Here is a 12,466-nt window from a genome sequence, read left to right as displayed (position 1 = left end):
GGATATTAGTAAACAATATATCCTCTCCTGACACTCTGAACATTCCCACATTGGGAAGGAGGCACGAGGCTCTGGCAGGGTCCTGGCATCCTTCCACCTCTCTCTCTCTCTCTCTCTCTCTCTCTCTCTCTCTCTCTCTCTCTCTAACATTTTTTTTATTCATTTTCACTTTTAACATTCATCATCATACATAAATCACAATCATTTTACAAATAGGATTCTCAGAATCCCCAAACTTCCCTCCATGGTTTCCCCAGATATTCTTTTCAAACTGCTTCGTATCATATTCTCCATATTTACCTAAAACTCAATTTTTTATCATAGTTTTCTCTTCGTTGCAAGTGTTTTCAAAATCCTGCTAATATTTTCAATTGTTTACAGTGTTCTTTCAAGTAACTTTTTTTTAAAAAAAACCCCATTATTTGTTAAATTTATTGTCTCCTTGATCTCTGATTTCCCCGTCATTTTGGCCAATTTGGCATAGTCCATCATCTTTATCGCAATTCTTTTTTTGTAGGTAGATTGTCCTCCTTCCATCTTAGGGCAAGCAGCATCCATGAAGCTATTATAGTATACATAAACAGTCTCTTCTGATCCTTAGGTATTTCTGGTCCTAAAATTCCTAGTAAGAAAGCTTCAGGTTTTCTTATGTGAACATTTGTCAAAACTATTTGGAAAAATGTGTCTATCACATTAAATTTATTATATTTACACATATATGTAAATATATTATATTTGCATTAAAAAGCAGGCGAATTTTCATGAGGAAGTTCCCTTTTCTTTCTTCCCCCTCAGCATTAATCCTTTAGTCACACAAGATGCAATTCCCAGGATTTCTGCCTGGCCGTTCCAGGAGGAGTTTCCTTTGCGTCTCTGTCTCAGTATCCGCAAGTCTCTCCCAGTGTGAGAGTCCCTTGGGGACCAAGGCTGCTTCCTTTGTTCAGAACAAGGACTAGGATTTCCAGAAGGACCTGCCCTGCATTTAGTCATCACCATCTGAAAGGAAGAGATCAGATCAGGAAAGAGGCTTGAGGGCCCGGGAGAGGCCTCAGCAGCGGAGAGGGAGTTGCTGGGTCCATGTCTTATCTCTTTATCTCTTCGTAGACAGAAGGGATCCTGGGCTGCAAAGTCTAAAGAGAAAATGGAGATGGGTCAGGAAAGTCAAATCCATCTTTGCTTTCATTTGTTTTCCTGGCCAGTGTAAAAATACATTTATTTACATATTTATATTCTTGGAAGCAGCACAGCTTGTAAGAAGAAAAGGAAATCAGGGCAAGTATCTTTAAGGCAAGTGGTTTATACTTTCAGGGAACCTGGGCATCCTCTGCCTGGAATTTGGATAATTCGGAATACAGTGGTACGTCAGGTTAAGTATTTAATTTGTTCCGGAGGTCTGTTCTTAACCTGAAACTGTTCTTAACCTGAAGCACCACTTTAGCAAATGGGGCCTCCTGCTGCTGCTGCACCCCGGAGCACGATTTCTGTTCTCATCCTGAAGCAAAGTTCTTAACCCGAGGCACTATTTCTGCTTTAGCGGAGTCTGTAACCTAAAGCGTATGTAACCTGAAGCGTATGTAACCTGGGGTACAACTGTACTGGGCATGCCACTGTGAATTCAATGCGAAGGAGGAATTTCAGGTCCAGTTCCCGCAGGGCTTCTTTTGCAGTGTGAGCAGAGAAAAGTTTCACTTGCTGAAACACCCATTTCCACCTGATTCTACAAGCCTTCAGGAAACTTGCACACCTTTGCAGCTGGCCATCTAGGTGTACATACATTTCTGTTCTGGAGGGAGAGATCCCTGCTTGATATCTGGGAGAGCAGCTGCCATTCAATGTAGGCTTTACTGGGCTTGAGAGACTAAAGGGGTGACTTGGTATTTGGCCACTTTCTGTGTTCTGTTGGGTAGGTACATGAGGAAGACAATTGCCCATCAGGCCCTAAAATGTACGAGGCCATCTTAAGGCCAGCTTTCTGACTTGTGTCTGTAACCCTGGGTTAATTGTGAGAGCCGCTGGTCGGCTCTTGTTAATACAGTGGTACCTTGGTTCTCAAACTTAATCCGTTCCGGAAGTCTGTTCCCAAAGCAAAGCGTTCCAAAACCAAGACACGCTTTCCCCTAGTAAGTAATGCAAAATGGATTAAGACGTTCCAGACTTTTAAAAACAACCCCCTTAAACAGCAATTAAACATGAATTTTACTATCTAATAAGACCACTGATCCATAAAATGAAAGCAATGAACAATGTACTGCAGTCACATCATCAATCAATCCGTACCTGAACTGCGTTCCACAGTACCCCCCCAAAAAAATAGCAGCAAATACGAAAACGCAAAATAAATAGCAAAAACTGACAGACCTCAGCGTAACACCCAAAATGGAAGTGTGGCACTCAAATCAGAAGCGTAACACTCAAAAAGGAGCACGTTCGGCTTCCGAAAAATGTTCGCAAACCAGAACACTTACTTCTGGGTTTGCAGTGTTTGGGTTCCAAGTTGCTTGAGTACCAAGGCGTTTGAGAACCAAGGGACCACTGTAACAGATATTTGGTCATATTTGGCATTTCCAAACATTTTGAAGCACAAAGGACTCACCTCATATGTGTTGGCAGCGCTGGAGGAATTTTCAGGGTGAACCTGGGTCAACGACAAAAATATGTTGAAGGGAGCACTTTACTGTAGCCCTGATGCCCAGTTCTTGCAGTGTGTCAGTGCAGAATTCTGATGATTCAGTTTCTATTATTATGGCCAGTTTCAAATGTGTGACCAGCTGAACTTGCCCAGTTCCATTTTCTTAAGACCCACATTTGGGGGCACCTTAGCAGATGCTGCAACAGGGTGTGTTTTCTTAAAACAAAAAGTTCTGTTTTTTGTTTTGTTTTTTAAACCCACTTTTCTTTCGCATCTACGTGACTTAATTTGTCATTCCTTTCTGTGCTCCGCTGTTTAATCTAGACTATAAATCCTCTGGATCGTGGAAATGGCACCCCTCATCCGCTCTCAAGGTCAGCTAAGTTAGCACTGATGCAAAAAATAAATGTTAAACAACATGCAATAGCAGAAAAAGCTTGAGGGTGCCTCTTGAAACCACAATACTTAGTACTCTAAATAGGGCAAATCATGTTTATTCACATGGCCAGAGACCTGGTGCAAAATTCAGCTGCAGTCACCAACTCCAGATAACATAGAATGCCAACATGATACAGAGAAAACATACTCAACTCTACATCTACCCAAAACCCATTTCTAAGATCATCTGAGCTCTTGTCTCAATTAGCAAAAAGGGTTTCCCTTCTAATAACATTCCTGCCCTTTCCATTCACATGGTTTGCTACAAGAGAAAGGAAAATTTCCCCAGCTTGATGGGAAAGGAAGATTTTAAGAGTCCGCAGATCAGTAGTGGGTGGAGCCAGATGTAAAAATGGGTGGAGCAAGAAATGTAAATTTCTCCTTTGTGCAGTAGGCTAGTTTCTACACACCTCCCTCTCTACACCTTCATCCAGGCAAGGCTGAGACTTTCAAAGACATATTCCAGCCAGGCAAAAACACTCAGGCAAGGTGTGAAGCCAGGTTTGTGGTGGACATGACCTGAGAAGGAGTGTGTGGTGTGTAAAGACTGAGCGACAGGCAAAGTGATATTTAACCCCCAGAACTCAGTTTTCTTACTCCTTGTCTACCAGGTAAATGCTTTAAAATTGAGAGGAACGGCTCCATTCTAAACCCATAATAATATTGGCAATAAACAACAGCACAAGAAAAGTAGTTTGATGGCAGCCTTCCTTGCAAGGTTATCATCTTTCTTCCAACAGAGCCTGGTTATAATCGACCCTCCGTTAGAAGGAGGAGGATTAGTTTGAGATGATATTGAATTATTTGGGTAGGTTTGAACTATTTGGGGAAATTAAAATGTTAAAAGTTAAATAAACTTTGTGGAAGGAGGAGTGTTAAGGTATATAGAATTATACATATGGCTGATTTGAATATGTTATTATTGATTATGTATACCCAATGTATTTGGGTTTTTACTGTTTGTGTTTTGGTTGTTGGTAAAAAAATAATAATTAAAAATTAAAAATAAAATTAATTAAAATGCTCCTGGCAGAGAACTGAAGTCTGCCAGAGTTTGAAAGTTCTTCACAGTTCAGGAAGAGAAAGAAAGATGAAATATTTCTACATCAGAGACAAATATCTAATCATACCATCCCCAAATGTGTTGGAGGTTAAACAGGTACATAAACAGGTTGATTGTAGCCAATAGGGTTGTTGTTTTCTTAACTTATTGGATTTCCCCTGAAAAGCACCTCAATGTAGCACTGATGCCCAGTTCTTGCAGTGTGTCAGTGCAGAATTCTGAGAATTCAATTTCTATTACTACGGCCAGTTTCAAATGTGTGGCCAGCTGAACCTAGCCAGTTCCATTTTCTTAAGACCCACATTTCGGGGCACTTTAGCAGACGCTGAAACAGGGAGGTTAAACAGGTACATAAACAGGTTGATTGTGGGCAATAGGGGTTTTTTAAAAATTGAATTTCCCCTGAAAAGCGGAAACCCAGATCAAAGGGGTGTGGGGTGGAGATAGCATTTAGATGCTGAAGGTGCCTGGTGGATGCCATGCTTGAGGTGGTCCCATCTCACCCCAAACGACCATCTGGAGGCCCCCTGAGTCACTCACCTGTCCAGGTGGAAGAACGTTCTCATATATTTGAGGGGTGGATACAACCTGGGTGGAAGTTTTGCCATTTCGACGGCAGACACCTGGAGGAGGGAGAAGTCTGGGAATAAACTCGTAATGTGGACCTCATATCCTACAACAGACCCTACAGATCTGCCCCCGAGAGCAGGGTAACATCAAGCAAACTGCAGCAAGACCATTTCTTTATGCTTTTAAAGAAGCATTTGTTTGAATCTTGTCGTTAGCAATAAGGAGAACTGCAGTTTATTGATATTGATTGATTGCATCCTATCCCACCCTGCTCTCCAAGGAGCTCAGGGTGGTCCACACAGTTCTGCTGCTCTGCATTTCAGCCTCACAACAACCCTGTGAGGTAGGTTAGGCTGAGAGGCAACAACTGGCCCAAGGTCCTTCGTGGCCAAGTGGGGATTCAAACCCTGGTCTCCAGGTTCCCAGGATGACACTCTAACCATGACACCGTTTCTTACACCAGTGTGGTGTAGTGGCTAAGAGCGGTGGACTCGTAATCTGGTGAACCGGGTTCGATTCCCCGCTCCTCCACATGCAGCTTCTGGGTGACCTTGGGCCAGTCAGACTTCTCTGAAGTCTCTCAGCCCCACTCACCTGACAGAATGTTTGTTGTGGGGGAGGAAGGGAAAGGAGAATGTTAGCCGCTTTGGGACTCCTTAGGGTAGTGATAAAGCAGGATATCAAATCCAAACTCTTCTTACACAGGCACACATGCTAGTCCCCCAACAGCTTACAGCCTAAAGGAGGTGACTCATTTCAATGTCAGTGCACTATGCCAACCATTCAGGGTTCCTTTTCCAGTCAGCAGAGTCACCCAGAAAGTCTTCTCAGTTCAGCTCATGTGTTATAAAACTATTGGTCTAAGGGAAATAAAGTAAAACTATATACAGCGAATCATTCCTCCTCTCCTCTCTTCCTTTGAGTATGTGAGTTGGGGCCATTGGTGTAGTAGGAGCCCAACTGAACAATGCATATTCTTGCTAGTTAGCATGAGAAGGGGTTAAGACCACAGAGCTGTACTGCTGATAGGCAGACTATAGAGATGTACTTGGGAGAGAGGGCTCTGTGTGATTTCATTTCCCCACCTCCCCACCCCTCTTCCTTCAACCACCAATGAGGGCTCTGCTTGCTCCAGCTCGTACACATGTCTGTGGCTGTTTTTACTGTAAATATAAGTATTTTACCTGCATAGTTTGTTTACTGCTGCTGTTGCAGAGAACCAATGCACGGCTATAAGTAAGTCAATCATATTTTAACTTACTTCCCAGTCTGTTGCCTGATTCTTTGTCAAGAAAGGTAAGAAAGGGGGACACAGCTTACGTTGTAGCTTACGGGCTTTATCCAAAGAAGGCTTCACAATTCTTATGCTTTAATTTTCTGCTAAGGATGGGATCCTAAACTCTGTTCAGCTTGTGCAAGTGGGTGCCTGGAGGTAAGGTAAAGGTAAAGGGAGCCCTGACCGTTAGGCCCAGTCGCAGACGACTCTGGGGTTGCGACGCTCATCTCGCTTTATTGGCCGAGGGAGCTGGTGTACAGCTTCTGGGTCATGGGGCCGGCATGACTAAGTCACTTCTGGCAAACTAGAGCAGCGCACGGAAATGCCGTTTAACATCCCGCTAGAGAGGTACCTATATATCTACTTGCACTTTGATGTGCTTTCGAACTGCTAGGTTGGCAGGAGCAGGGACCAAGAAACGGGAGCTCACCCCATAGTGGGGATTCGAACTGCCACCCTTCTGATCAGCAAACCCTAGGCTCTGTGGTTTAACCCACAGCACCACCCGCTTCCCTGCCTGGAGGTATAAATTGCAATTCATATATCCTCTCCTAACTAGTAAAACTCATCCCACAGTTGATAGCACCATGTTGAGAGCATCCTGCAGTCGACGGCCAGCTCTGGTTTTACTCACGGAGAAAGACGTAAGTCAGTGTTCCCACTAGCACCAATATCACAGCCAGGGACCCGATAACAGTCCCAGCGAGGGCTCCAGCAGAACCAGAAGAGGAAGAAGAAGAACCATCTGAAGAATCTGAAGAGCAAAGGACTTTTTTTTTCATGATTTTGCATTAAGGGTTGACAATAATCTAGCCTCTCATCTCTCCCTCTAAAAGCACTAAAGGAAGGAAAGTCAACATGTTAGAATTACCCAGCTTTGGGGGCAGAGAGGCAGCAGCATATAATGTCCAGAAATGAGTGCAGCTCTTCCTGGCTCACATAAGATTAGCGAGAAAATAAGCTAAGGTGTTGCCCTCCAAAAGGTGAGAAATAGTTCTTCCTCAAACTCAGTGCCCAGTCTAGAGATTTTCTCTTTCTTTCTTTCTGAATGTTTTTTATTAAATATTCTCTTGGTTTATGAAAGAACATGCATTGTCTCTTTTTTCAAGTTGTAGAGCCTTTTTTATCACCTGATGTGAGACATTGGTGCTGCATAAAACCCAACATACACCCTAAGTATTACCGCCCAACCCCCTCTCCGTACCTCCTTCTACCCCAGTCTAGCAATATTCTTTGATCCTTCCAGCTCCCCCAAGCTCTTTTCCCACACTCAGCTATGTGGGCCGCATAACAAGCTATAGGCCCTTTGAGCATTGAAAGCAGCTGTCCCATACATGCCAACATTTCTCTGATGAAACACCATAATCTACCTCCACACAAAAAGCGATAGGGAGTTAGAAACCACTAGCATGGAGAGCAGAGTCAGGAGGAAAGGTGTTCCTGGTTTATTAGTGGATTACTCACACGCTATAGTTATCTTACTGGGGTTGCTTGTAGCATTACTGACAGGGTTGACTGCCTGACACGTATAGATCCCTTCGTCTTCTTTGGTGATGCCAGTTAGCATGAGGGTTCGGTTCTGCTCAGAAATCCCAGTCTTAGGTGGGACAGGATTACCATCCTTGAACCAAAGGATGGAGACGTCAAGGCGGTCAGAGGTGTTACAGTGTAAGGTGACAGTTGTGTTCTCTGACACTAGGGATTCTGTCGGCCACAGGACTGGGTTGGAGAGGACTTCTGCAGATGAAACAGAAAGACAGTCATCATTTGTGGGTCCTCATGGTCACTGAATCTGGTTATGGTCTCTTTAAGAGAAGCCATCAAAGAAAAAAATTTTGAGCCACTGACATGTGGTGTTGTTATTGTTTAGTTGTTTTGTCGTGTCTGACTCTTCGTGACCCCATGGACCAGAGCACGCCAAGCACTCCTGTCTTCCACTGCCTCCTGCAATTTGGTCAAACTCATGCTGGTAGCTTCGAAAACACTGTCCAACCATCTCGTCCTCTGTCATCCCCTTCTCCTTGTGCCCTCCATCTTTCCCAACATCAGGGTATTTTCCAAGGAGTCTTCTCTTCTCATGAGGTGGCCAAAGTATTGGAGCCTCAGCTTCAGGATCTGTCCTTCCAGTGAGCACTCAGGGCTGTTTTCCTTAAGAATGATCTTCTTGCAGTCCATGGGACTCTCAAGAGTCTCCTCCAAACCATATGTTAGTGCATATTAATTGCTTTAAAAATGCTTTTAAATGAATATAACTCCCCCTCCCCCCAAAACCCCTCTCAAACATTTCCCCATTAAACAGCTAAAAAGGCAGTTGCAAGACTGGCGTATTCTGGTATAGTTTTCTGATGAAAAAACGAATAATTTTGTAGGGCCTCATTCTTCGGGCAGAGGAGTTGTGTTTAGGACAAATTCACGAGCCACATCCCACCCTCCCTAAGGGGGAAGGCACAGAACTCTCCACCTCAGAGCGCAGCAGAGATAGATAGATTTGGGTGCATAAGAAGTAAGAATGACTGGAGAGCAAGTTAATCATACCTGAAACGGTGATGTTTGTAGCCCCTGTGTTGGTAACCCCAGGACCTTCTGGTTTAAATGAATAGATTCCAGAGTCATCTGGCTTTAAATCTGTGATGTAAAGGGAGCAATCTGGCTTCACAGTTTCCCTGCCAGTGTAGGCAGTTCCCTCGGTCTGATCACTATGAAACAGGAAAGATGTAACAATAATGTTTCCTGCTTCAGCTGCCCCTCTGTACCATTTGCAGCTGACAATCTTCTTCAGATCAAAATCTTCTGGTGTTAAGGTGACACTATCTCCTTCTTTCAGCGCTTCTGGAACAACTCTGATACTTATTCCAGTTGTCTCCTGGGCTCGAGTCAACAGGAAGCAGGAACTCAGGACGGAGGCTGCAGTGTGGAGAAGAAAACGAAATACATGTTCTGCTAAAGAAGAAGGAAAAAAGGCATTTCCTGGAGCGATGCCATCTCTGCTGAAAGGTCACGGCACACTCTAAATATCCCAATTCGTAACAGTGATTCCCTGCAAGAGCTGTCATGCAAACACTAAGTGTAGCCCTTACTTTATTGAGCAAGCAGGAAGGCAGTTCCTTTCCTGGCAGCTCAGCCTCAGCCTTCTTCTGGGGCAGGCATCAAGAAAGGGGAAGCACTCTTCATTTCCCCTTCCAGGACCCTCCCATGTTTCTAGCTAAGCAAACATTAACATAAAGGGGTCCAGTGAAGGAGGTCTGGGCATCTGTCTGTGTTTACCTCCTTCAGGGACTCAGGATGATTCCTTTCTTTTCTTTATAATTTTTCATTTCTAACAAATGAACATAATAATCTGATTTATAAATCCTTTATGTACTTTCACCATACCACAAATACACATGCCAGCCAAATATATTCTCATGACATTCCAAGTCTTTAATATGTGGATCCTTCAGTGACAACCATTCCTTCAACTAGCACAGACAGGAAGCTTCATAATATAATCTCATATCCGACAGGGAAAAACCTCTTCTCTCTTTCTCATCTATTAATATTTTATATTTTATTCTTGGTTTTTACCCTTGCCAGATATATTTCAAAATATCTTTTTGCCATTTATTGAAACAATCTGTCTTGCCGATCACCGGTATTGATTGAAACAAAAATAACATTCATTTTAATAAATGATTCCTTTCTTCACACAAAGTGCTCACTGGGCACTAAGAATCCTTCTACCATTTTTTTTTTAAAAAAAATTCCCTCAGGGCTCCAGCCTGCCCCTTTAGTACTACCTCTCTGCCTACCTGGAGGGTATGTATGTAACTCCATCTGCAGTCTTTCAGAACTTTTACCAGAAACCCCTGTGGAAATGGGGCCCTGATTCTGAGTCCAAGTAGGTAGGAAACAGAGGGTGAAGTAGTGCGGCCCTTAGTGGGACTTGCCAATTTTGCATTTCATTGCAAGTTTTAGTACATATTTAAAATGCATTTTCTTGCAAATTAACACAATGGACTAGTTTGAATTCCTGAGAAGGACACCACAACAACATTCGGAGGAGCATGAAATCTGGCAGTGAGTGAGGTTTAGACCTCTGCATTAGTCTGAGAGGTGCAGATCTATATTAGAGCTAAAAGACCAAATTCCTCCAGCATCCTCATCCTACTCCCAAGCTCAGCTGCATGTAACTCCACCTGCTTCCTTCCAGGGCTCTTACCAGCAACCCCTTTGGAAATGGGGTCCGGATTCTGCATCCTAGTAGCTAGGAACCTGAGGGTGCAACAGGGTGGTCCCTAGCATATAAATCCATGTTTTAAAAGTTATTTTCATTCAAAACAACACCTTCCTCTAATTTGAATTCTTGAGAATTGCACCACAACATTTGGAGAAGTATGAAATCGGGTGCAGAGTTAGGTTTCGACATCTGCATTAGTGGGAGAGATACTGTTGTTTAGTCGTTTAGTCATGTCCGACTCTTCATGACCCCACGGACCAGAGCACGCCACGCACTCCTGTCTTCCACTGCCTCCCGCAGTTTGGTCAAACTCATGCTGGTAGCTTTGAGAACACTGTCCAACCATCTCGTCCTCTGTCGCCCCCTTCTCCTTGTGCCCTCCATCTTTCCCAACATCAGGGTCTTTTCCAGGGAGTCTTCTCTTCTCTTAAGGGGATGGCCAAAGTATTGGAGCCTCAGCTTCATGATCTGTTCTTCCAGTGAGCACTCAGGCTGGGAGAGATACAGATCTGTGCTAAAAGACCAAATTCCTCCAGCACCCTCAACTCCCCCCCAAGTAAGTTCTCCCCATTGCAGGATGCTGACCTCTCACCTGCTAAGGGCAGCATCTTCCAGGAGACCTTCCAGCCATGGGTTCTGTGTGGCCTGTCCATCTTGTGGGTGCACTTCCTGGAGGATTGATCTGGCTCTCTGTCCCTTGACAGCTCGGGCTCTGGGGTCTTTCTCTGCTTCTTGCCTGGGACCTGGTTCCAGCACCACTGCTGGCTCCGAGTGAGTCTCCAATCAGAGAAACAGGAACTTGGCTGCAGAACTTTCAGCACTGGGTTTCCCCCCAAGGGTTGGAAATCATCCAAACAAAGCTCCTTCATTAACTTCCTCCTATGCCCTTACTAGCCAAGCCAATCCCTGAACTATTAGCTCAGATACAACTCAGCAGCACCCGCCTCAAAAAACGACAGCAAAGATGCAGTCCGGGTTACAAGAGTACAAAGAGGGAGACTGAAACCGAGAGCTGAGTTCTTGCTGCAACCTTTGAACAATTATAGCGACACAATTCTCTCTTTGTTTTCCAGCATTTTTCCTCATCGTCCAAGACTTGTGGTTGATGTGGAGCAAGAGAGAAGGTCACTACCACCATTTAGACTTGTGTTTTGGTACCAAAATAAGGCCTTTCCATCTCTTTCACCACCTCCTTTCTCTCTCTGTCTCCCATTGCTCTGTTCCCCCTTATAGAGTTCCTGCGTTTCTTACATGTGCACACCCCTTGGGTACTATTTGGATGTCCCCTCAAATGACTAAAATGGACCAGCTACTCCTTGGGTCTTTCTTCCCCATTTCTACGCATGTGTGATGTACGCATGTGAGATCCTGTAGACTGGGATGGTTCAACTTTCCATAGCAAGTGGCCCGCAAGAAGACATTGGCAAGGAACCCACAGTGTACACACTGCCTTGTCACACGGGGAAGGGGGTTGGAGCAAAGTGACACTAACATTTGATGGCCCTGCCCAGCCCTCACACTGCCTTCCTAAAACCCCCCAAGCGAGGTGCCGGGCTTTGGGTGTGGGATGTGATCCATGAGAGGCAGTCAAGTACAACATTCCTTGTAATGCTTGAGAAGTCATGCGAGGGAATGTTTGGTCCAGCCAGTCGAAACTTCCTGTTCCTCTTGGCTGGAGCATCCTTCCTTTTGCATGTGGTAGACGGTGGGTGTGACCTAACCTGTCCCCATAAGAAAAGGACGAGTCACGCAGCACACCTCTCTCTTTTTGACCAGCTTTTAGCTAGGACTGCTCTGCTAGCTCTCAGCTAGCAGAAGCACTGGGATTATTCCCCCATATGGGGTAGATCCACATGTACATACAGTCATACCTCTTGTTATGTTAGGTTCAGGTTACGTTCTTTCAGGATACGTACCGCGGTGACCCGGAAGTAACCCTTTCCATTACTTCCGGGTTTCACCACTCGCTCATGCGCAGACGCTCAAAATGATGTCACATGTGTGCGCAGAAACGGTGAATTGTGACTCGCGCATGCGCAGACGTGGGTTGCGTTCTGCTCAGGTTGCAAACGGGGCTCCGGAACGGATCCCGTTCGCAACCAGAGGTACCACTGTATTTGTAACTAAGTCTGCCTTCAGGAATCCAACTGTGAACTGATGTGAGTAAACTTCTTTTATTGATTTTGAATAAGATTGTGGTGTCTTTATTCTTTTAAGAGAGATTTAAGGGAACTTACCAGGAACGTACAATTCAATCTGAGACAGACTGAATTG

The 12,466-nt window shown here is 44.5% G+C and overlaps 1 protein-coding gene across 1 annotated transcript; it reads right to left on the bottom strand.

Annotated features, from left to right (window-relative positions):
• Positions 1 to 735: 735 nt before the first annotated feature.
• LOC128418316 (carcinoembryonic antigen-related cell adhesion molecule 16-like) lies at positions 736 to 11,162 on the bottom strand. Its single transcript, XM_053397850.1, has 7 exons — positions 10,785 to 11,162; positions 8,512 to 8,880; positions 7,441 to 7,713; positions 6,611 to 6,730; positions 4,671 to 4,753; positions 2,594 to 2,635; positions 736 to 1,130 (listed from the first exon to the last, which is right to left on the bottom strand). The coding sequence occupies exons 1-7, from the start codon at positions 11,059 to 11,061 to the stop codon at positions 1,083 to 1,085; spliced, it is 1,212 nt and encodes a 403-aa protein (XP_053253825.1). The 5' UTR covers positions 11,062 to 11,162; the 3' UTR covers positions 736 to 1,082.
• Positions 11,163 to 12,466: the final 1,304 nt, after the last annotated feature.

This window comes from Podarcis raffonei, chromosome 8, assembly GCF_027172205.1.
Source record: "Podarcis raffonei isolate rPodRaf1 chromosome 8, rPodRaf1.pri, whole genome shotgun sequence".
Lineage (NCBI taxonomy): Eukaryota > Metazoa > Chordata > Lepidosauria > Squamata > Lacertidae > Podarcis > Podarcis raffonei.
This window is presented reverse-complemented; position numbering and strand designations above follow the sequence as displayed.

Excerpts from the sequence above, each read along its gene's own strand:
- LOC128418316 (XM_053397850.1), bottom strand. The coding sequence starts at position 11,061 with ATGAAGGAGCTTTGTTTGGATGATTTCCAACCCTTGGGGGGAAACCCA. Across the intron at positions 7,714-8,511 it reads TACAAACATCACCGTTTCAG|AAGTCCTCTCCAACCCAGTC; the intron begins GTATGATTAACT and ends TTTCATCTGCAG. Across the intron at positions 2,636-4,670 it reads ACGTTCTTCCACCTGGACAG|GTTCACCCTGAAAATTCCTC; the intron begins GTGAGTGACTCA and ends TCGTTGACCCAG.